The sequence below is a fragment of the Thermobia domestica genome, chromosome 1, assembly GCF_964235325.1.
Source record: "Thermobia domestica chromosome 1, izTheDome1.hap1.1, whole genome shotgun sequence".
Taxonomy (NCBI): domain Eukaryota; kingdom Metazoa; phylum Arthropoda; class Insecta; order Zygentoma; family Lepismatidae; genus Thermobia; species Thermobia domestica.
The window spans coordinates 385,143,845-385,170,432 of NC_137454.1; the positions used below are offsets into that span (position 1 = coordinate 385,143,845).

A 26,588-nucleotide genomic window follows, 5' to 3' on the forward strand; every position below is an offset into this window, starting at 1 on the left:
CGACAAGACAAGTCAAGAAGTGATAGACATCAATTTCCACTTTCGGCTTTACTTTTAATCCCCATAGAGCAATAATATTAATGAGTAACAGTTTTTCTATAATGGATTCAGCGTCCGAGGAACAAGTTCTATCTTTGATCTTCTTACTCTATTGCAACCAGTAGTTATAGATGTATTACTTCAAGTTTGAGTATTGAATTCATTTAGTTTGAAAAACTACCGTAGTTTCACACTGTCAAACGAAACTCACTTTTTTTCTTCGCTTTCCTTATTTATGTTTAGAGTATAAAATGACTTCTCCTATATCTGCGACTTTGTTGATAATACGCGTACATCTAGGGTCTTCCAAAAGACCTGCGAAAAAGTAAAAAACTGTAACTTTGTAACCATTTATTGTATTTGTACAAAACATTTAGTGGACTTGTAAGAAAGTCTGAAATTTTGTTTCCAAACTTTTTTTTTCAACGCCAAACCTCCAGCTGAGCACCATTTACGTCCAAGCATTGCTTAAGTCTTTTCGGGAATCCAAGAATGGCATGAATGGCATTTCGACGTGCTTCATCCGTAATACTCCCAATCACATCACGTATCTTCTTCCGGAGGTCCTAAACATGTTTCGGTTTTTGCTTGTAAACTTCTGTCTTCACATGTTCCCAAAGCCACTAGCCAAAGCCAAAAACACTAGATTTTACAGTGGCGGCTGGTACTATATGTTGCATAGTTGTGCAACCGGATATTTTTTTTTAATACTAAAAATATTTTTAAGCGTTAAAGTAGTGTATCAGTAAAAAATAAACCTTTGCTCTTGAGCGCAAAACAGTATTGATGCATTTCTGAAAAAAGTCAATTAAAAAACGGAAAGAAAGAGAGAGATTTACCTTTCCAGTGGCAGCGAACGTTGCCACTGGAAGCAGTAACATTGAGCATATGGCAGCGAGCTCCTATCTCTTAACATGGGGAAGTGGATTTATTCTTGCAACGCTCCTATCTTCCCGTATTGGTCCCTTACGGTTGCATTTTTTCCGCAACTGGTCAGCTTCTGTAATAGTTACGAATTCCTCCGCTTAGCAGCGCTTGACTCAATTGATAGGGTGAGGAAGATACAGACGCGTGGAAGAAAGAAGTTATTCACAAAACATAAACTCGCAAAGAACAAATATAAGTCTGTTGGTAGCAGGGACGGATCCAGGCTGAAAGTTTGGGGGGCGGTCGTTCGAAGTCAATAGATTTTATTTAACATTTATAATCCAAAGGCGAAAATTCTTGGGATAAGATTTATTTTTTAAAAAATCCTATTCTGGGGGGGGGGGCAATCGAGTCTCCAAGAAGAAAATGTCTTACTACTGGTCTAATTCCTACCTCTGTGTCTTTCGTGCACATGATTCTGTGTTCGATTTCCGGCGGAGAGCATAAATCATTCACTTCCAATACTCATCTGTCTTCTTTAGCCTAATTTGCTGGAATGTTAAACTATTTTTTTTTTCATTTTCAAAGGAAAACATCTTAGATTTCATGCTTCTTTACAGACAAAAAAAAACAAAAAACAAAAAAAAAACGTGGTTCCTGAAAATGGACTTTTTGTTCCGTATATTTATACAAAGAAATGCTAACAAAATGTACATTGTCGGAGGAGAGAGATGTTTCTGGACCCTAAAGAAAATAAAGCGGAAAATATTTGCGGTAGCGGTGCTTTCTATTCAGAGAAACTTGGCGAGCAGCATTTCAGATTAGTCAATAAAGTCATAGAAAAATTCAATAAAGTCATAGAAAAATTCAATAAAGTCATAGAAAAATTTGAAGCCCGAAAGATCGAAGAAAGACCTTCCATTCTAAAATAATGCATAGTTTATATAATTAAATAATTTTGTTTAACTGCGTGCATGCAATTTTCTTGCTTTTTTTCTTCTTTTCGGATTAACGCCATCATTCATGGCTTACAGCACATACTATATATTCGATTTATCTTGTGTTCAATAACATGAGTGTAGAGGTTTTGTATATAAATAGTGTATAAACGTACATTGATAGTGGTTGTTTGAAAAAAAGGAAATAGTTTATATATTAAATTAATATTAGAGAAATAATTTAATCAATAATATACAAATAGAGGTTAAAAAACTTTCCTCTTCATATTTCCTGAATATTTCTTGGATAAGACTCAAGAATGCTGGGGGAGGGGAACACTTGCGCGTACCTACATACCTTTGATATTGCAACACTGCAACCGGTGCTTGTAGAGACTACGAGCCGCTACTGAGATTTTAACTCACAAAACCGCGCCACACACTGCGCTTTCTCTTGAGTAGACGCCATCTTTGTCACGTGATTTGCGGTTATGACGTCAACGTTTACATCCGCTCATTGTTGCCAACAAAATTTTAACATTTCCACTAAACATTACAAACAAAATACAAAATTGTAAGTAGTACTTTCAAAGTTACAGCTTTTTACCTTTTAGCAGGACTTTTGGAAGACTCTGTATTAAGTCTAAAATTCTGAATACCTTCTCTCTCATATCTTTTCATGTTTTTTTAAATTTCCAAGGCTGGGATGGGTCTCAGCTTCTGTTTACAGTTTCGTTATATTCATGTCTGAAGCTGAAGTCGCATTTAGACTCTGGAGATTCAAACACCTACGCATACTATCTTTGTACTTGATTTCTTAAGACCTTGAGCAAGAAGAACGATAAGTCAGCTTCAAGGTCAAGAGAAAGTAATTCATTATCTTTTGATTAGATTAGGATTGTTTGCTTCTTGTTTTACGTAAACATTAAATCAAGTAATTTTTATTGTATACTAGACATTTGAGGAAGCCAATTGCGCAGAGGAGTTGAATAAACATAACCGCATAATGAGTGAAAGTGTTTCGGCAAATATCAATTATTTGCAAATAGAACAATCTAGGAAAGTTGCTTATGTGAAACGCGATGGATCAAAGAGTCCTACAATTATATATGTTCCGGGATTTATGTCAACAATGGATGGGATTAAATCACAAGCCTTGGAAAAATTTTGTCAACACTATAATCATTGTTATATCAGGTATTTACACATCTTAACGTTTAAAATGTTTCCTACAATTACAATTCGATTGTTGTAATTAAAATGAAAGATATTCAAATCCAAATGTTTTATTACTAATTTAGTTTTACAACCCATGATGTGCTTTGCAAGATGATTGAAGGGTTTCCATTGAAATTGAGTTCAGAACCAAACTAGCTAACTATACACTTAAGAAAATTGTTCAACGAAAGAATAATTATTTTTAAATATATGAAAAATCTTTTTTACGTCCCATGTTTATGTCAACTAGGCTAAAGGAGACGGTGATGATGACAAATGAATGAAACGATTGAATAAAGAAGTGGGAGGAAACGGAAAAACCCTGAGAAAACCCACGCACACGATGTTTGTCCACCACAAAACTCACTTGGCTCGAGCTGTGATCGAACCAAGGGCACCAGAGGTATTGTTAAATTATTGGATATACTCCAAAGATAAGTGAAATGTTAAGTCGTTTTATGTATGGTAACAAGAAATTAAGTTAATCATTTAGGCTGTATCAAAATTAGAAAATCAATCCACAGTATACTTGGCAGAAGAATATGAAAATGCGAAAATTCCTTGTTCGAAATATCCTTGTTATTTAGTTTACCACCCTTTTCGTGCATAATGGCTACAGGAGGACCAAGTACATGGAACATGTTAGAAATATTAGTACAAGGTTATAAGTTATATGTACAAGGTGAAAAATTTCTTTACACAGTAAAATGTTGAGTTATTGCTCATGTTCTTGCGTAACCGTTGTGTTACGCTCTTAAAGTGCTTTCTCCCAGTACTGCTATCAACATATTGTTATCATAATTGGAACTAAACAATAACATTAATATTGTTAATAATAATTAATAAAACGTAATAAATTAATGAAGATATCGAGATCAGTAACTCGTGATACTTGGCCCATTTGTATACGTATTTAATTACAAATCATAAAATTAAATACAGTACTATATATATATATATATATATATATATATATATATATATATATATATATATATATATATATATATGTTTTTTCTTTATTATTTTCTTGCATTTAGCCTTTTGGTTACATTCGTTCATACTTAGAAGTAGGCATATGTGTACATTACTGTTAGGAAAATACAAAGAACAATATATGTATCTGCTACTTAACAGGCTATTTTTTTACACGTACAGTATATAAATAAATAAAAATGTGTTATAACAGAATAAAAATTGTTTATTATTATTACTATTATTGACAACGAACGATATGTTTTCTAATGTCATTAGAATTACTTTATATCGGTTTTCTCAAAAACTACGCATCAAAATTGAACCTTAGAAATTTCATTTTATTCAGGTCGATGTGATCTATCAATTAATATGTGTCCCATCTTTGGGTAATACTATCACGGACTACGTTAAACTAATTTATTAAACTTTTGTCCGTGGTTATATTTTTAGTTCATTACTCTTCTAAATGTGTTGCAAAGGATAGCGAAAGAAAACTCTGGGTACTTCAAAACTAATTTATGATTAACTTCTTAGACTTCTAACTAACTAACTAACTCTATGGCCTATGGAACCCGGAGGTTCAATGCCGCTCTCCACTGACTTCTTTCCTTAGCTAACTGCATCCAGTTTCTACTTTGTATTCCAATCTCTGCGAGATCCATCTTAATATTGTTCTCCCATCTGCGCCTAGGTCTTCCTAATGGTCGTTTTCCTATTGGTCTTCCAGTCAAGATTTTGAAAGCGTTTCTACTTTCTTCCATTCTAGCTACATGACCTGTCCACCTAAGCCTCCTAGACTTGACGACAATGTTGGGTAAACCATATAAATTATGTAGTTCCTCGTTATGAAGTTACCGCCATTCCCCATTCCCGTTCTTCTTGGGTCCGAATATTTGTCTCAGGATCTTGTTCTCAAATACTTTCAGTCTATGTTCTTCCCTCAGAGTAAATGACCATGTTTCACAACCATAGAGAACAACCATCTTATAATTCTATATGTGTAAAAAGTGGTTTGTAATTCTGTCTTTGAATGTGTTTCCACGTACCGAAGTCAACTACCTTACACAATGTCATCGTGTAAGTTCATGGATTGACAAAGATGATGATACAAGTATATTTCTTGTAGGTGCACACGTACCTACTATTTCACCACGAGTACAGTAAGTGCATAACCTCACCATTAGTCGAAGAACAAAACGACTTGGACTCCCGAAGTCGTGGCATTGCGACATTTTACTATAGTACGAGGAGGACTCTGTAGTGAACCAGAATACTGAAGCAGTGCCGTGCTGTGGAAAATCAGCGCCCGGGGCGAGTGTACGACGGCGCCCCCATACATATATTCGAAGTAATTTTCCCTCTTTTTTTCCTAGCGGATTTTGCGCCCTCCAAAGCTCCCCCCCTCCACAAACATCAAGATATGTACTTACTTCATATTTGTCAATGCTAAGTCATGATACGGTACTTGAAACAATGATCCAAGACACGAATAACGTATTACATGCATTAAAACCGTTTCTTGAAATTCGATTCTTTTCATCATAAACAGAATGTTCATTAATATTGGTGTAGGAATTATCGATGTCTAGATTTCTAAGAAAAAGTTGGTTATTGCTATGACTGCGAGCCCTCTTACATGCGTCCCGTTCTATGTTAATCATAGATAATTCATACTATAACTGCAATTCTACAGTTAAACGAAAAGTTTAATGGTTAATCATAATTTGGACTATATCTTATTAACCATCCTATGCATTGTCATTTGGTTAATGTCAAAATTAAAAAAAAAGCTTGATGAAGATATTCTTCAGCATCACTTTCATCTTAATAGTTGGCATGGGTACCGTACAGCATCAATTTTTAAGTTAAAAAAATAAATTATTTTTCTTGGTTTTCACGAAAACTACGCATGAGGATTTTCATCCATTTTGTTCAGTTCAATGAGATATTTTAATAAAAGAGACACTGACCAAAGCTTAAAATCCACTTTATTTTAAATTATAATGTGTAACTATTTCGGATATCTAGCATATCCTTCTTCAGACACTATCGAAAATAAATGAAAATACAGACATATATATAAATATTGTTATGACAAAGTTTAAATTCTTTAACCGTCATATATATAGTCATTCTTATAAAAAAGTTTACATTCTTTTAACAGACATATATATATATATATATATATATATATATATATATATATATATATATATATATATATATATATATATATATATATATATATATATATAGTCATTGTTGTACTTTTTAATTTATTTTTTATTTTTATTTTTTTCTTATTTACTGAGGCCTTCAGCCAATCCCATACGTCTTCGTGTTCACTTTCCAATTAATCACATTCCTTCACTTTTGGTTCTTATAAGGGCCTTTTTTTTTAAAAAAAAAAAATATTTTTCTCTATGCTTTTCAAACTTCCTTGCCATAATTCATTAATTGGTAAGCCTCCTGTCCAGTTTATCAGTTTATCTCTTCCTACTTTCTTTATCCAATCCGCTTCTTTCCACTTCCTTATTATCATTCTTTTCTCCATCTCCAATACCTCCGTCTTATCAAAGGTTAAAGAATTTAAACTTTGTCATAACAATATTTATATATATGTCTGTATTTTCATTTATTTTCGATAGTGTCTGAAGAAGGATAAGCTAGATATCCGAAACAGTTACACATTATAATTTATTTATTGAACAAATTCCCAGATACAGCATAACTTTGCCATTTTACACAGGGACATGCTAACAAAAGAAAAAAAAACAAGATAACAATAACAACAACATAGAAAAAAGAGTGTAAGAGTAAAACTATTCCGTCAAAGCTCGTTTAATTGCTCTTTCAAACACTGGGTAGCTCGAAAATATGTCCACATCAGTTGTTACTTGATTATAACAGTTTGGTATTCTATAAAAAAGAGACCTCTGTATAACAGCCAACCTAGGACGGGCAAGATGGAATAGGTGGGTATTTCGGGTGATGCGGGAAGGGACACGTAAGGATAGTTCCTGAAGTAATATTTCCGATCTTAAGTTTCCATTAACTATTTTATGTAGATATTTCAGGTCAGAGATAGTTCTGCGTACTTCAGGAGTCTGAATATTAAGATGTCGCAAGAGTTCCTTCTTAGATAATATTCGAAGGGCAGGAACACGAAAACGGACTATAGCGATGAAGAAATTGAGAACAGTATCAAGTCTGGAGAGATGTGTAGGTGCTGCCATGGCCCATATGGGAGAGCAGTATTCGATCTTGGGCGCTATTAATGTCTTATAAAAAGTTGCTAATGAAGAAACAGTGCGTAGTTCGGTGAATCGATAAAGAAGTCCCAACATGCGCATTGAATTCTTTAGTATTGAGGAGATGTGGTCAGAGAATGTGAGTTTTGAATCAAAGATGACACCAAGATCATTATGACTAGCAGAATGTGTGATAGGGGAATCGTTGATATGGTATGTGGAGGGAACAGGAGACTTTTTCAAAGTAATAGTAATACTGTCACATTTCGTACTGTTGAGTTTCAAGTGCCACATTTCACACCAGTCTGTAAGGTAATTTATGTCTTCCTGTAGAGCAGTTGTGTCATGGAGACACGATATTTCTCTGTATAACTTACAATCGTCAGCAAAAAGCAGAAGGCCACTAGGTTGAGCTGATAAGTGCGTGTAGAGATCATCCATATACAGGACAAACAGCAGAGGCCCAAGTACACTCCCCTGAGGCACCCCTGAGATCACGGGTTGGGGGTTAGAAGTCGCCCCTGAAAGAACAACTTTCTGTTTACGGTCCTTCAAGTAGCTTGTGATTAGAGAGAGAAATTTGCCATGTACATTAAATCTATTGGAGAGTTTATGAAGAAGATGAATGTGACTGACAGAATCAAAGGCCTTCGAGAGATCAAAATAGATAACATCTAATTGAGTATTGTTATTCATACATTTGACTGCACAGGAAAGAAGAGTACTTAAGTTTGAGAGACTTGAGCTTTTCGGTAGAAAGCCGTGCTGAGAACTATGGATGTAAGGTGAGGTGAATTTAAGTAGCCTGTCTTTGATTATTTTTTCGCAGATAATTGATATTACAGAAAGAAGAGATATTGGCCTATAGGAGGATACATGATCTTTAAGTCCTGATTTATATATTGGGGTCACGTGAGCTAGTTTCCAACTGGTGGGATAATACCCTTCCTTGAAGCATCTATTGAATAAGATAGATAGAGGAACCGTAATAACTGAAGCAGTTTTGTTGAGAAAGAGAGGACTAATTTTATCAGGTCCAAGTGATCTGTGTGGAGATAACGATAGCAAGAGAGCCAGAACTTCGCCCGGGGTGGTAGAGAGATTGGTTAAGGTGTCCGAACAGATGGAGCGGAGAGGGGGAAGATGGGTTGTAGAGGGAAGGGAAGTAAATGTTTTGCAGAAGTAGTTATTGAAGAGGTCGGGTCTTTGATCATCACTCGCTTCAGTATTTTCATCGGTGTCTTCCCGTTGTGCCTACTTCCCGTTATGCCTACAGGCCCTCCAGCACTTTGTAGAAAATATTTTTAATGATCTTATCTGTAGGCAGAACGGTAATTCCCGTTGTGCCTACTTCCCGTTCTGCCTACTCTTTCGAGACGGGGAATTCTGTGCAGGGAGGGATCTTTTCTATGGATTTTTTCTTTAGTAATTCTAATAGATTCTGTAAGAAGAATAACTATTCCTTTAAATTTCATCATATATTTTAAATGTTATCTTACTTGCTCTTCTCAGAAAAAATGACTAGGTACAGTTTTGTTATTAGCAGCGTTATTCACGTCTACTTTAGTAGAGATGTGTTTTTTTAATACTTACAGAGAAATGGAAAATTAATTGATTCAGTTACAAGAAAATAAACTTATTTCGGTCTAATATCAAGTCATTTCACAACAAAATTTTATTCAGTTTTCCAGTAGTTCATCTCCAACATTCTAAGGCTCGCAGTACGTCAGCGATTTGTCTTCTATACGTGATTCTATACTATATGCCATAATATCATACATACTTCTATTTTCATATTTATATTGTCAATGTAAATAGCAGGAATACAAAATACAAATATCATAATTGAATGTTTTTGTAGAGTTTCAACTCAAATCAAAAGGTCAGATAATCGGGGAGGGAAAGGGATTTATAAGATTTTGTTTCAGTTTGGTACTCTTGAAGGTGATTGGCTACTGTGTTCACCGGTAGCCAATCAGCGTTCAGAACACCTGACGGCTTCGAAAAGTGAAAGTTCTGAGATCGAGACAGTAATCTGTATAAAATTCAATTCAAATTTTTAATCTGTCACTTTATAAGTATCAATAGGAATAGTAAGCAGCACAGAATGGCAGAATTTGTCAGTTCGAAATACGGGGGGAAAGTGCTCGCGTACGAAGGGTTCTTATACCGGATTAATAGACGTAGTAAAGAAAAGACATATTGGAAATGTACACGTGGGTGCAAAGCGACAGTTGTTGTTTTGGGTGACGATGTTTTATCAAAGAGTGGAGTACACTCTCATGAAACAGAAAGGAGCAAAATTGAAGCAAGATGCTTAATAGACAGGATGAAGTGTAAAGTGTCCGAGAATCCTGTAGATGCAGTTCCAAAAGTTTACAGGTAAGACTAAATTTTCTTTTTAAATGAGTAGTTATTTTATTGGTTAGTTCTATCTTCTAGTTAAAAATTAACTACTTTTTTCTTTCGTTTTTTAACATTACGTTAAGAGACACCAAATAGTTGATCTGGGTAAACTGAAGTCAGTTTCTTGAAGGTAGTGGCCTAGTATCTCGCTAGTCGTGTGATACAAGTTCAAGTTAGCAGTACAAATAATCTCAGTTTACAAGTTTTGACTTCAAGCTTATTGCACTAGTCAGATGAATGTATTTTGCAGGTAAATTTTAACGAAACTATTCATGTATTTTTTTATTTATTTCATTTGTTTCTATCTTCAGAGAAGTGATTGCAAAGGAAGGGATACAGGAAGAGGTTGCAGCCGCTTTGCCAACATTTGAGGGAATTAAACATACCCTGTATAACTGTAGAAGCGCAGAAAGGCCTGAACTTCCCACAACAAGAAATTGTATTAGGTTAGAGGGCAGGTGGAGACAGACATTAACAGGAGAGGAATTTCTCTTAATTGATGATGGTGTTGATTCTGATCGATTATTGGTAACTGAATTTATTATTATTCAATTTTAATTACAATAACTTTCGTAAAGTACTTAATGTTAGCAGTGTTAAGTTTACAGACATTAATTAATATCATCTAGTTTGAATTTACTTAATAGGATCCTCAAAGTTTAGTTTTGGAGCCAGAGGTGTACTAATACAATTAACTGATTCAAATAAGGGATTTCAATTGTATTATATTCTGGGCACGAGCTTTAGATAACTTTAACATTCAAGTATGCATCCTTAAATTTTTAGCTAGAATTAAGTATGCTGGTCATCACACTTCAAGCTTGCAGCATGTCTGAAAATTCAATATTAAATATATATTTTGTTTGAATTTAATAAGTTTGTTAATATGTTAATTAGCTAATACACTAATAATTATCAATATATTAGGGGAGCTAAATATTAATATTATATTCTGCAGGTCTTTGGGACAACCGGAAATTTACGGAAGCTTTCAACCACAAAGACAGTTTGGATGGATGGTACTTTTAAAGCAGCTCCCCGTATATATCAGCAGCTGTACACCATACATGGGACATATTTGGGGCAGACTTTTCCGTTTCTATTTTGTTTATTGCCTTCTAAGAAAGAGGGAGACTATCGTAGGATGCTGCTTCTCATTAAAGATGCGGCTTCTGCAAATGGTCTTTCCTTTAATCCTACTACAGTGATTATAGACTTTGAAAGAGCGGTAATCAATGCCGTTACTGGTGTTTTTCCGGATGCAGCCATTCGTGGGTGTTTCTTCCATTACACCCAATGTTTATGGAGGAAAGTTCAGTCATTGGGGTTGTCCACTTTTTATGAAGAAGACAAAGAGGTCAGGAAGTGGATAAGACGTGCTGCTGCACTACCACTTGTGCCAGTGGAGCAAGTGGGTGACATGTTCCTGCATCTCCAGGAAAATGCCCCGGAAGTACAAAACGCAGAGAAGTTTCATGACTATTTAGTCGAAACATGGCTGGACGATGCAGACGCCATTTTCACAAAGTAAGTACGATATAGTAGTTACCTTATTTTCTACGCTATTTCACTATCTGTTTTTCGTTTGATTTTTTTTTTTCAAATATATGTGGTTTTCGTTTGGGAAACGAAATCTACGTTAGCAGTGATTAGTATTTCATATATAGGCCTACTCATTCGGTCATTTTTGTCCTTTATGTTTTTCCATTAGTTTCGTTTGTCATTGTTGTATTGCCTATGTGTTCTACAATTGTGAGCTCAGAAGTGTCTGGATATGAAATGGTGCATAGTGTCTTTAATGGAGTGTGGTAAGCGTAATTATTATTCTCATTCCATAAAAAATCATTTCTGAGATCTGCATGCCAATACGAAATTTTAATCTGCTCATACCAGAGATCTGAAATTAACTCTATACTAGTGTAATGATTACAAAACTGAATACTTATAAATTTACCGTGTTACTAACAACAAACAACAGACGTTATCCTTAACGTTATCTACGACAGACGTTAACATGCAACTTCCAATCGTTGTTGAATGTCTATTGTCAAGCTTTGATTTGTTTTATGTAATTAATGTTTCTCTCTTTTCCAGAGATATATGGAACCAATATGATAATGTTGAGGGAAGAACAAATAATGTTGTAGAGGGCTGGCACTCTAAATTAAACAGAAAACTGACAAGAGAACATCCAAATATTTTTACATTTGTACAGCTGTTGCAGCAAGAACAGAGTGAGAATGAAGCTTGTATGCTGATGTTGGAGGTAGGAAAAAAGCCGAAGGAACCAAAGCTGAAATATAAGCGAATTGAACAAAAAATAAAATCATTGAAGGCACGTCTGGAATCACATGTAATAGACTTGGTGGCTTACACAGATGCAGTTGCATACTGTTTGCATTTAGAACAGTGATGGTGAGATGTTTTAAATATATTGGCTATATTAACGATATATGGTATTAACATTGACGATATGTAGTATTTACATTGACAATATAAGTATATGTAACATTGCATGTAGTATAGAATCGTGTTAGAAGACAAATTACCTGTTAAGGTAATGCCAAAGAAGGAGCAGTGATGTAAAAGACAAAGGCTCTTTTTTTTTCAAAAGGGCCGCCTTATGCATCCTCTTGCATTGTTTGTTTAATGTATGGCCGAACATGTCTTGAGGATGTGAATTGTGGCACTTTTTAGTACTGCAAGCCTTAGTATGCTGGAGATAAACTACTGGAAAACCGATTGAAATTCGGTTGTGAAATGAATTGATATTAGCCCGAAGTAAGTCTGTTTCGTGTTCGTTTCAGATACAATGTCAAACGGGTTACTGGCAACTGAATCAATCAATTCGAGGAAAGAGATATGATGGAGACAAACACTCTTTTTAAAGGCCGCCTTATTCATCCTCTTGCGTTGTTTGTTTAATAGTTGGCCAGTCATGTCTTGGGGATGTGAACTGTGGCATTTTTTAGTACTGCAAGTCTTAGCATGCTGGAGGTAAACTACTGGAAACCCAAATAAAATTTTGTTCTGAAATTGCTTGATATTAGATCTTTTTTTTTTTTTTTTTAATGTTTGTTTCACATACAATGTCTAACATTCTTGCAACTGAGTCAACCAATTTTCCATGTATGATGAAACTTGTAGAGGTGGTGGTTGTTTTTACAGAAGCTTTTAGAAATACTAAAGAAAAAATCCCTAGAAAAGATCCCTCCCTGCACAGAATTCCCCGTCTCGAAAGAGTAGGCAGAACGGGAAGTAGGCACAACGGGAATTACCGTTCTGCCTAGAGATAAGATAATTAAAAATATTTTCTTTAAAGTGCTGGAGGGTCTGTAGGCAGAACGGGAAGTAGGCACAACGGGAATGAACCTTTTCATCTTGAACTGTTGCCGGTATGCCCGGAGATTTTGTTCTAGATTTAATTACAGACCAAAAGACTTTAGGGTTACTAACAGTAAAATTACCAATTGAGTCCATGTATTCAAAGTATTTACGCCGCTGTATCTTCTTGGCAAGACTTCTAATTCTAGCAAAGTTTTTGTATGTATAGTCACTCGGATGTGATTTCCATAGAGTCCAGGCAAGCTTTTTGTTTTTAAAAAGTTCACGAAGTTCATTGTCGTACCAGACCGGAAACCTGTTCGATTTTGATGCTTTCACCGGCACAAAGTCCTTTATGGCTGAGTGAACAACAGATGTAAATAAGTCCACAGCGTCGTCAACAGTTCCTACCTCTAACAAACACCAAGGAAACAGTTCAATAGCCCGGCAGATGTCACCCCAGGGGGCTTTCTTCCAAAGAAGTTGTGACCTACTTTTGAGGGGCTGGTTTGTAGTAGTGGAGGGGAGGAAATCGAAAGAAACATCCAAGGAATCGTGGTCCGATGGAAAAAGATTTCTGCATGGGACAACACAACGAGGTTCTAAGTTAGAGAGAATAAAGTCAAGATTGCTATTATTGCGGGTATTATGCATATTATGTTGACCTAGACCAAGTCCATGAATAAAATTGTCCATGAAATAACTGTCGTTTCCATCTTTAGTGACGCCATGCTTGCTGTCCTGCCACGTGATGGAAAGGTTGAAATCACCCAATAGGATGACGTCACCGTGTGACAACGCATGTAACAGTGAGTCATGGCAAGCTTCTAAGATGTGCTGGGGGGTGTTCTTGTGCGGCCTATAGAAGCACCCAATAAACAAAGAACGACGCTTTGGAATAAATACTTCCACCCAAATGAGTTCACAATCCCGTTCGAGATCCAGTCTTCTCTTGCTCTTCCAATTTAAAATAAAGTGGGTTTTAAGCTTTGGTCAGTGTCTCTTTTGTTAAAACAATCAATCCAAAGCCATGAATAGTCTTACTATCAATGAGATATGTCGAGTGGTAGATGTCTTTAGACATATTTTTTCATTTAAAAATTATTACGTATAATAGTTTCACCAACTATCCATTTGGCTTCATCAGACACTATATCTATCTATCTATCTATCTATCTGTATATCTATCTATCTATCTATCTATCTATCTATCTATATATATATATATATATATATATATATATATATATATATATATATATATATATATATATATATATATAGGAAGGCGTTGTACCTTTGAACACCTGTGCTTTTCTCGAATTCAGAGCTATCTAGATGCAGTGATTAAAATTCATTTGAAAGATTAAATGAGAAAAAGCACTACAAACGCGTTTGGCTGTTGTTTACTGAGTGTTATGTCGAGTAATGTTCCTTTTAATTTTTTCACCCTCAAAACGAAGATTTTTTTTGTAGTTACCTTTTGAATATTTTGCTCTTCGGTTTTCGCAACTTGTGATATTTATTTGTCCAAACTTTGGGGTAGAATCATTGGTGAATATAGTAATATTTTTAGTTTTAACTTCTGTTCAATATTTAAGCTAGCGGAGAACTTTTTTTCGTAATGGTGACTCTCTTGTACCTATGAACATTAATGCATCGTGTACCTTTGAACGATAAATAATACTGTTTAAAGCTACACAATGTAAGTAGTTAAAACAATTGATATATTTTATATAGGTTAGGTTAGGATATAAAGTTATTAATTATAATATTAAGTAGTTTCTATATATTCGCTTATTATATAACATAATGTTAAGAGTTATATATTCTCAACTTTATTGCTCACAAGTTTTTGTTAGAACTTCTCTTCAATTTTTAATTTAATTATTAAAATTTTAATTCTGGGGAGCTTTTTATAGCTAAACCTTTTATTGCAATTTATAACTGTTAATATTTGTGGCTTCTTTTTATATTATTGCCGCAGAAACATTGTAATTATCACTGTTCAAAGGTGCAAGAGAGTCTGTTCAATGGTACATCGACCAGAATGTACCTGTGAATAAAACGGATATGTTCTTATTTTATCTTATAAGAGCTATTGTAATTATGTAACACGTTTAAAAATCATCCTATCTGATAGCAAAGAGATGACACTTCAAATGTACGACAAAAATTGGGAAAAAAGTGCTGAATATTAGCACCAAAATTTCGAAGACTCTAAAAGTGTTCACAGGTACAACGTCTTCCCCTATATATATATATATATATATATATATATATATATATATATATATATATATATATATATATATATATATATATATATATATATATATATATATATATGTACATAGGTAGATATAGATATAATGTCTGATGAAGCCAAGTGGATAGTTATATATATATTCCATTATACATTCCATTATTGGATATATATTTCATTATACAAGCTTTGCTTTAGTAGACTTAAATCTGATTGAAACTACTCGCTGAGCAAAACAATACATTTAATTTAAAAATTAATAACGTGTAACAGTTTCATCAACTATTCACTTGGCTTCATCAGACACTATGAATACACAAGTAGTGATAGATTTTATATATAAGAAACAGTGAAAAAAAATATATTGAATCTTGATTGGTTACTATATGGTACTACAGGCAATCCCCTTACATCAACACACATACACACACAAAAGTCGCTATTCCATCTTTCCCCTCCGCTTTTTTCTGTTTTATTTTTATTTATTTATTTTTTTATTTTTGGGTGTTGATGGTAAGAGAATTGGCTGTAGTAGCATATAGGAACCAATCAGATTAAGGAATTTTCTTCGCTGTCTCTTATATTAAATCTGTCACTACCTGTGTACTAATAGTGTCTGATAAAACTAAATTAATCAGTTGGCAAAACTGTTGCAAATTAATAATTCTCACAATAAAAATATCATTTTGATCAGCGAGTTGTTTAACCCTTAAAATGATATGGTGAGTTCACCGGACACATCTCGGAAAATAAATCAATTTCAGTAGTTTACTATAAAGCATTATAGATGCAGCCGTCAATATATGATCCCTTTGTTTACTATCATCGAAGAATAAACAAGCATCCCTGATGCATGTAGAAAGTTTATTAGGTAAAAATATGCCTAAAATTCAAAATTGTGAAGAAAACCAAGTTGAGCCCAATGGACTCACCTCATCAGTTTGTGTTACAAAAAAAGGGCTTATCATTTTAAGGGTTAAATCGTAATTTGAAGTGAGATCGAACTTGCGACTAGTACTCTCAGAACAGTAACATATTTAGTGATTACAACAAATATATGCTTTATATTGTTTCGATATTTTTTTCTCTTAATATCATTTAAGATCCTTTTTTTCTAATCCATATAATGTTATTTTTGGTAATTTCTTCTTCCAGATTTGATTATGAAGGTTTGGGTTTATCGCCTGGCAATTTAGAAGAGGTTCTGCTTGGACATTGGATTGAGGATTTGGATCAAGTTGTAAAACAAGTTGCTAAGGGCAATGTAATTCTTATTGGTTCTAGCCTTGGAGGCTGGGTAAGATATTTCTCCGAGAATTTAATAATAGTTTTTGTAACAAATTAGATTTCGTTTTTGTTTTCAGTTAGCTTTCTCTGTGAACATACAAAGAGTGAAAAAAATGACTGACTAGATCAGGACTCGAACCCGGAACCTCCTGCACCTTATGAAAATAAATCGTTTGTTTCCTACTTCCATTAGTATATATGAAATTACAACTGTAATAAGGTGCTCGGTATATGGACACAGGATTGTCCAATCAGAGCAGGGGTCTGTGCTACAACCCACGTGATCCGAGATGGGAGCACCGACCTCAAAAATGAGAGTAGCTGTTCTGGGAAGCGGCACGGTGTGCTGGAGGTTCCAGGTTCGAGTCGCGGTCCAGTCAGTCGCTTTTTCACTCTTTGTGCATTATAGAATTCGCACCTATAGAGGATTTTGGTATGTAAGAAAAATCGGCTGTTTCTTCCTTTCGTTAGTATATAACTATATATTTCTCTGTGGAGTTAAATAAAAGCTTCAGGGAATAATGATTTGTTTTTTTAAGTTTATTTCCTGATACGTACAAAAAGAAATTAATGCTAAATTTATTTTTAATTTGCAGATTTCACTACAAGTTGCTTTGAAAAATATCACACGAATCCATAGTTTGATCCTTATTGCACCCGCTGTTAACCGTATTCGACCGTATATGGCCGAAATGTATGAAACATTGACCGATAAGGTAATGTTTATTTTATTATTGTTATTATTATTATTATTATTCGAAGCTCTTCATTTGGTGTCTGACAGCCGATAGTCACAGAATTGTTTGCCGAAATCATGTCAGGAATGTAAACATGTGACTAGGATTCCCAGAGCACATATAAAGGTTAATGATTGTTAGTCCTAACAAAAGAGCCATTTCATCTTTGCTAAAGAGTTGGCTTAATTAAATCACACCGTGTTTCAAGTTTGAGACATAATGTACTACTTCTGCTAGAGAGTATTCCTATAAAATATTAAAGAACGTATGCATTAAAAGAAAGGTTTAGTTAATTAGTCAAAAGCTATTAAATTAAAAGTTGTCGAGATTATGTAATGTATGAAGATCGGATATTTTAATTGTAAATACTACCATACTTAGAGAATTGATTGTAATACTGTGTTATCTAAATATTGTTCCGTTATTCTTTTCAGATCCAGCGAAAAAATAATGAATGGGAAAATTAATTAGTGGAGGAAAATTTATGAATGGGAAATCAAATGAGTAATAATTGATTCAAAGTTATAATATTTTATTTTATGATTCTTTTTGGTAGTTCTGTTAAAGTTATTCTAATGAAAAATGAAATGTAATCTCTGTTTTACGTCCCACGTATATGCTGTGGAGGCTAAAGGAGACGGTGATGACGAGAAATGAATGAAATGGTGGAATGAAGAAAGTAGGAGAAAACGAGTGAACCCCGAGAAAACCCACGCACACGGTGTTTATCCACCACAAAGTTCACTTGGCGTGAGCTGCGATCGAACCAACGACCCCATGCACCAGAGGTGAACGCTCTACCACTGAGCCACCGTTAGTTATTCTAATACTTTTTCTGTTATTATTAAATATCCGAATATTCATTTTCATTATTAATAATACATTTGAAATTAATCCGTTAAATAATTAACAATTAAATTAATCATTTAAAATTCATTATTTTTAACTTATTGATTACATTTTTCAGGAGTAAATTTTTAATTGATAACATTTTTAAAAATTCACAACGATTAAAAAATTAATCATTAATTCCTTTCTCAGAAACTATATAAAATGAAATTTGGTTTTTATATTATTTTAATTTTACTGTTTATCAGTTTTGTTTGGAAACAGTTAACTTTTCAGTATACTAATTTTTCTCATGTCCTTAACTTTATCTATTATATTTCACAGTAAAGTCAACTTTCAATCAATAGTAACGAAAATAGTCATTTTTAATTTGAATCACAATTAATTAATTTATAATTAATTAGAACTTTTCTCTGACATTAATTTTTAATTTAATCAATTACATTTTCCCAAGTTTAAGTTTTAATTTTTACAATTATTGAATCAATTAATGTGTCAAATAATTATTCGTTTTTTCAGTTATTGTTCGAATAATTATTCGTTATTCGTTTATTGTTCAAATAGTTATTCGTTATCCGTTTATTGTTCGAATAGTTATCTGTTTATTGTTCGATTAGTTATTTGTTATTTTATTGTTCGAATAGTTATCTGTTAATTGTTCTAATAATTATTCGTTATTTTATTGTTCGAATAGTTATTCATTATCCGTTTATTGTTTGAATCATTATTCGTTATCCATTTATTGCTGTAATCGTTATTCGTTATCCGTTTATTGTTCGAATAGTTATTTGTTATCCATTTCTTGCTCGAATAATTATTCGTTATCCGTTTATTGTTCGAATAATTATTTGTTATCTATCTATTGTTCGAATAGTTATTTGTTATCCTTTATTGTTCCAATAATTATTCGTTATCCGTTTATTGTTCGAATAATTATTTGTTATACGTTTATTGTTCGCGTAATTATTTGTTATCCCTTTATTGTTCGAATAGATATTCGTTATCCATTTATTGCTCGAATCGTTATCCGTTTATTTTTCGAATAGTTACCTGTTTATTGTTCAAATTGTTATTCGTTATCCGTTTATTGTTCAAATAGTTATTCGTTATTTTATTGTTCGAATAGTTATTCGTTATCCGTTTACTGTTCGAATCATTATTCGTTATCCATTTATTGCTCGAATCGTTATTCGTTTATTGTTCAAATAGTTATTCGTTATCCGTTTATTGTTCCAACGTTATGTTTATTGTTCGAAGTTATTCGTTATTTTATTGTTCGAATAGTTATTCGTTATGCGTTTATTGTTCGAATCATTATTCGTTATCAATTTATTGATCGTCTCGTTATTCGTTATCCGTTTATTGTTCAAATAGTTGTTTGTTATCCGTTTTTTGCTCGAATCGTTATTTATTATGCGAAGAATTACCTAAACACTTATTCAAATATCTAATATTCGAAGAATCAATCATTCCAATGAATTTTAACAGTAATCTTTACTTAACAAACTATACACTTTGATCCTTTGTCTATAATAGATTACGTTATTTGTCTGCCATTTATGAGTAAGGTAGAGTAATGCACTAAGTCCTATGTAATCTCGTATAAGGAACGGACTGTTGTTTGTTCTGTAATTGGCTATGCTTCTCTATGCCAGCTTCTAAATAATCATGTTCTATGCTGTATTTACCTTCATCAACTTCCATTCTTCCTTTTAATGGAGAAGAGCTATTTATTAATGATCAAAACGAAAAGAAAAGGATCAGGTTATATACATGATTGGAAAGGTATGAAATCTGTAAATAAAGACCACTTTTTTGTCTTTGACAATAGTTTTTTGTAGTAGTAATGTGTTACGAGAAGATGTAATAGAATGTTATTAGTGGGAATGGCTTCTTGAAAGTTATCTTATACAAAATAAGTGATATGTTTAATTCCTTTTGTATTTTTCCACAATTATAAATGAATATTTTAAATTGTCATACCACAGTATATAAAATTTGATATTATGTTAACTATAAGGTATTAATTACAGGATAAAGAGAAGTTTAATAATGGGAAGTTAGTCACTTGTCAGGGAAGATACTGTGAAGTAATTTTACGAAAAGATTTTGCAGAGGAGAGTGAAAAACATGAGTTAGATCTAACGAAGACAATTCCTATTCATGTACCAGTGAGGATTATACATGGTGTTGAGGTAGGTAATTTACAAAATTATTCTTAGCATAGTAAATTTTAAAATACAGTAGAACCCTACTAATCCGTTACCTTTGGAACTGGGGGTATAGTCGGAACGCAAAAAGTTCGGATTATCAGAAAATACGGATTTACAGTAAAATAAACAATCTCTGTATCAGAAAATACAGAAAAATACGGATTTACAGTAAAATAAACAATCTCTGTATCAGAAAATACAGAAAAATATGGATTTACAGTAAAATAAACTATCTCTGTATCAGAAAATACGGATTTACAGTAAGATAAACAATCTCTGAACTCAAAAATGACTGTATTGTTCTCTACAGTAAAAACATTGCAAAAAGCGCACAGAAGCTGTTATTATTATTGTAAAGAGCAGCACATACTGTCTTCTTGTTCATTTCAACCATAGATTGGTGGGCAACATGGGAATTTTAAAACTTTTATTTCCCTTGGAAGAGCTGTTTAATAGTTTGATAAGGTCTGTTCTTCGTAACTGAATCTAGATATTCTGATATTCTATCCTTGGTCTTCCTCTTCCTGGTTTTCTTTCTGCCTTTCCTTCTATCAGCAGGCATGAGGCACTCTGATTCAATCGGAGTGCCGAATAAAATGGCCGAACATGCTCTTTCTTCTTTTTTTAAAAGTACATACATACTGTATGTACATTGTGTACTAGGTAAGCCTGTAGTAAAAAATAATTAGGAAAGAAATCAGTTATAGATTTTGGTTTAGCAGCTGAAATTCTAGACTTAGCTGCAATGTTCCTTCATTTCTTGATCCACAAAATGTCCATAGGTGTTGAGGTTGAGTTCTGCTCGGTGTACTGAAGAGTAATATCAGAAGCGTTCTTGGGGTCGGTGTGTGAAATTCGAGTAGGGAGTTCGATATAATCATCGCTGTCCGAGCCCTCGTTCACAGTTTCTTCACCATTATTTTGGTTGTCATTAGCTCTTCACTGGTTTCACAGTCTTTGCCACATTGGGCAATCCACTCCTTAACTTCACTGGTAGGGACATTCGGTTGTACAGTTTGTAGATATTTAACGATTTCCTGTGTGTCATTAGTTTGCTCATCTTCGATCTGATCACTTTCGGTCATAACTTCATGCCAAAGCTTACGCCAAGATTTTCGCAGCGTGTCAAGTTTCAGTTCCTCCCATGACTCAGCAAGCGTATAGACAGCATCTTTGATGTTGAGGGATTTCACAGCTTCAAATATGTTACAACCTTCTTCGGACTTTTCTAAAATTGAGCTGATGTATTTTCTGCGATAACGCGTCTTTAACCATTCTATAACTCCCTGGTCCATTGGTTGGATAAGTGTTGTGACATTTGGTGGAAGGAAGATAGCTTTTATGTGTTCTTTCACTAATTCCAATGACTCAGAGGATGTGATGGTGTGTTATCCAACAGCAATAGTGCACGAAGAGGATTTAAAAATTATTTGTTTGTTTGGTCTTTTTCACCAGGTAGAACGAACTCCTCGAGAAACCAAGATTTGGAAAGATTGTAATCCATCCAAGCAGATTTGTGAATAAACCAACAAGGAAGATAAGTTTGTTTTTGAATGCCCTAGGCTTCTTAGATTTGCAATAACAAACAGGAGAAGCTTGTGCGTACCATCAGCATTGCTGCAAGGAGCAATGGTTAGCCTATCTTTTATAAGTTTCGTTCCTGCCACAGTTTCATTTGATGCAGCGAGCGTTTTGTTTGGCAGCATTTTGTAGTTTAATCCTGTCTCGTCTATGTTATACACTTTTCAAAATAACAGTTAATATTCTTCGACATTTTCTTGAAATTTCACACAAAAAAAAAAAAAAAAAAAAAACCTTCTGAGCCGCCTCGGCATCAGACGATAGTTCTTCACCAGAAATTGAAACACAGTGGACGCCAGGACGGGTTTTTCAGCGATCAATTCAACTTTTACTAGCTGCGACCTCACTTCCGGCTTCTAGTTTTTTGTGCAAAGCTATTGCCTTTTCTTTTATAATGGGCCTAGATATCGGAGTTCCTTTCCTTTTTTCTTGGCAGAACCACATCCACAATGCGTTGTCAAGCAGTTCAAGTTGTCTTTTTCAATGTTTTGCGATTCTTAAGAGCGTTTTCACCATCTATCTTCAATGTATATGATTCAATGTCTCCGATTTCTTCCCCAATCTTTTATTGTCCTAACGCCTACACTGAGTTCCTTGGCAATTTTCTGAAGTGATTCCCCCTTGTTCAGTCTTTGTAGCACTGCTAATTTTTCATGTAATGAAAGAGTAACGTGTTTATGTTTCACTCCTGAAATAATAATAAAAAAAAAACACTGTACTGTAACGAATACAGAACATTGTCGTAAAACAAACGAGCAGTAAGCACTAAAAACTGCACAGTACAGTACAGAAAACTAGGGATGGCCAGAACCGGTTCCTGGTGGAACCGGTTTTCGGGTCTGACCGAATCCGATTTTTCGGATCCAGGTCTGGAACCGGTTCTCAAGATTCGGTTCTGGAACCGGGTTTCCGGATCCAGGTCTGGAACCAGTTACGGAACCGGTTCTGAAAACCGGATCTTCAAGAACCGGTTCAGCTGGAACCGAAAATTTGTGACCATCCCTACGCTAAACCCAAGCTGCTGGCAGGCTGTGAACAGTGTGCTAGATGAAATGTTGGAATCGAGAGGCAGGCGCCCAGGCGGCGGCCGCTTGTCTTATTTGGCTAAATAAACTGGGTAACTGGCAAACTCATTGGCTAAACAGGCAAACTGGCCAATTCATTTGGCTAAACACCCACTAATGGACCAAAATTTTTTTCTGGGGGTACAAGCGGGTCTGGGCGGGGATGGCACAAGCGCATGGTCCTCTTTGCAGCGTTTTGAAGGTGAACTTTGTGCCTCCTTTAGGGTCTTTGGGGGCTTTCGGATCAAGGTCTGGAACCGGTTCCTAAGATTCGGTTCTGGAACCGGGTTTTCAGATCCAGACCTGGAACCGATTCCTAAGATCCGGTTCTGGAACCGGGTTTTCGGATACAGATCCGGTTCCGCCGGAACCGGAACTTTGTGGCCATCCCTACAGAAAACACGCATAACGAAAGAAACGATACAAGAGATAACGGAGCACTAAAGCGGACAAGCCGTAACAGTAAGAAAACAATGTCGTGACGGCAGTAAATGACAATGGACCTTGTGAGTTACCGACGAGTCGGGACGAGTTCGATTCGGAGCACGGTCGCATCAACCGAAGTGGCGGACCAGCCGAGGGCGGAGGAGAGGGGTTTCACTGTAGTTGACTTCATTTATGCTTAACTGCACTTGATTATTTCGTTTTAACAGATATGTGTACAGACAGTTATAAAAAGAAAGGAGGTGGGAATATGTATTAACAAAACACAAACTGATCAAAGCAATAAATGGATTAATAACAATTCTGTGACTTTCGACAATCTCACATCGCCTTCATCAGAGACTTTATGAAAGATCAATCTAAGAAACAGCAACTTAGATATAAACAAAGTGAAAGTAGGCCACGCTCACTCTTCCCGGAACCAATGATATTTTTCCTTACACTTGTAGAAATTGATTAACAGAAGTAGGAGTGAAGAAAAAGGAATAAAGTTGGAAATAAAAATGGAAGAAAAGAATAAGATAAATTTTATGGATATTGCTATAGTGCAGTCGATGGAAAATTAAGAAGGTAGTACCAAAAACAATGCTCTGTGATATATCTACATACAATGTATAAAACGTAGGAACCGCTTTTATATCTATATCTATATCTATCTATCTATCTATATATATATATATATATATATATACCAGGAAGGATAGATTCATATTGCTTGACCTACACTACATGTCTGGGGAGAAAATTCGGACGGGGGGACAGGCAATGTCCCCGAGAAACACTCGCCCCCCTTGCCCCTACTTTGACATCGTCACTGTCTACAGGGCTACTCGGGAGACATACGCCGGCTGTCATCTTTCATTCTTAAATAGGAGCATTAACCCATTGTAATGATGTAAAAATATTTGTCATTTTGTAAATACACAGTATTTCCTTCAGCATATTAAATCCGCCGCTTTTACTGGGACACACTTTATTATCGTTCCACCTTTTTCGTTGACTACCTCAAAGTCTCTTTCCCGGAGCTGTATACACTCTGTGCGTTCTTCCCACACGAAAGTCGTAACTCGTACATCTTGAAATTCTGAATTATGTGACTTTCTCCACTTCCCGATTGTTCTAAATTTTGGACTCTCCATTTACCTTTGTTCAAAATTCTTTTTCCACTCACCTGTTCGTTCGGAATTGACTCTCCATTAATCCGTTTGCTCGGAAGTGTTGCTTTCTTCATTTGTTCGGAATTGACTCTCCATTTATCCGTTTGCTCGGAAGTGTTGCTTTCTCCATTCACCCATTTGTTCGGAATTGACTCTCCATTTATCCGTTTGCTCGGAAGTGTTGCTTTCTTCATTTGTTCGGAATTGACTCTCCCTCCATTTATCCGTTTGCTCGGAAGTGTTGCTTTCTCCATTCACCCATTTGTTCGGAATTGACTCTCCATTTATCCGTTTGCTCGGAAGTGTTGCTTTCTCCATTCACCCATTTGTTCGGAATTGACTCTCCATTTATCCGTTTGCTCGGAAGTGTTGCTTTCTTCATTTGTTCGGAATTGACTCTCCATTTATCCGTTTGCTCGGAAGTGTTGCTTTCTCCATTCACCCATTTGTTCGGAATTGACTCTCCATTTATCCGTTTGCTCGGAAGTGTTGCTTTCTCCATTCACCCATTTGTTCGGAATTGACTCTCCATTTATCCGTTTGATCGGAAGTGTTGCTTTCTCCATTCATTCATTTGTTCGGAATTGACTCTTCATTTATCCGTTTGTTCGGAATAGTGTAACTTTCTGCATTCACCCATTTGTTTGAAATTGTGTAACTCTTCATTCACTCATTCGATCACAATTGTGGCTTTTACCATTCACTCCTTTGTTCGAAATTATGTGGCTTTCTCTATTCACCCGTTTGTCCCAGTAGTTTTTCCACGGATTTTGCTTAAAATAACGTACGTTTTAATACAATGAAAAAGGGGAAAAGAAAACATACTCCTCTCCCAACAAAACTGAGATGATTTTGCAAACTAGGCTGCACCTATCCATTAATTTCTTAAATGCAGTATCACGTAAGGCATATTAAAATCTTTTTTTCCTTCATTTTAGGATCCCGATGTCTCTTTCAAACATTCACTATCCTTGATGTCTGCCTTGGAGAGCAATGATGTAGATGTTATCTACAGAAAATGCGGGAAGCATCGAATGTCGGAACCACAGGACATCCAGCTATTATTGAACACTCTGCAACAATTACTCAAAAACTCACAAGAATAATAAACATCTGTGTTTTCAACTATGTAGATATGGTAACATATGTACAAATTACGACGGGAAGTCAAAAAGTTCCCGGAATAATGTTGCAGTTTCGACATTAGTGACTCAATCATAATGAACCTTGTACAATAGAGTTCCTAGGTCACCTAATTATGAATTTGATAAGTGTGAATAGGTCATAGCAGGCAGTGCATGAGTAGCGTAGCTTAACGGAGAAATGTGGTGTTGATCAGTTGTCGTAATTCCACAAATTGAGCAAACATCAATTTCATGTGCAAATTGGAGAAAATCTGCTTCAGAGGCTTTGATGAGCTTAAAAACGGTTTAACGCCATCGGATGTGGGCCTCAAAGACACCTGTTTCGCCACCGTAGGAAAGAACAGAGCCAACGCGACGGCTGAACTTCGGAAGATAAAAAAAAAAGAAGACTTTCGTCGGTGTTCCCAGCAATAGTAGAAGCGATGAAGCAAGGGTATGTGTTTCGAAGGTACCTATCTTCTTGATGGCGATTAAGTAAATTTGTACTTATATTGTGATAGTAAAGAGCTACAACAAATTCCGGGAACATTTTGACTGCCCCTCGCAGAAATATAACGATATAAGGAGGAAAGACAGGAAAAGATCGTATAGTTTAATCAGGTGGAAGAAGTTCGTTATCTTATACATTCTAAAGAGACAATCACTGTGGAAGAAAGATATTGTGGATTAGAAGACACTAATTCTCTTTACACTGGGAAAATAAAGTAGCCTAAAGTGATGAATTCGAGCATATTTGTATTGTCAAAAAAATTACCTAATTAAGCACTATTATAAAAGAATTACATTGTTAGAGAAGGTCGCGTTTACACAAATTCTTATATTTT

At 34.9% G+C, this 26,588-nt stretch overlaps 1 protein-coding gene across 1 annotated transcript; it reads left to right on the forward strand.

The window, feature by feature from the left end:
* The first annotated feature begins 2,346 nt into the window (after positions 1-2,346).
* LOC145664912 (palmitoyl-protein thioesterase ABHD10, mitochondrial-like) lies at positions 2,347-26,486 on the forward strand. Its single transcript, XM_081732007.1, has 5 exons — positions 2,347-3,041; positions 16,443-16,584; positions 17,171-17,290; positions 20,194-20,355; positions 25,558-26,486. Exons 1-5 carry the CDS (start codon positions 2,851-2,853, stop codon positions 25,723-25,725), a joined length of 783 nt encoding a protein of 260 aa, XP_081588133.1. The 5' UTR covers positions 2,347-2,850; the 3' UTR covers positions 25,726-26,486.
* The last annotated feature ends 102 nt before the right edge of the window (positions 26,487-26,588 follow it).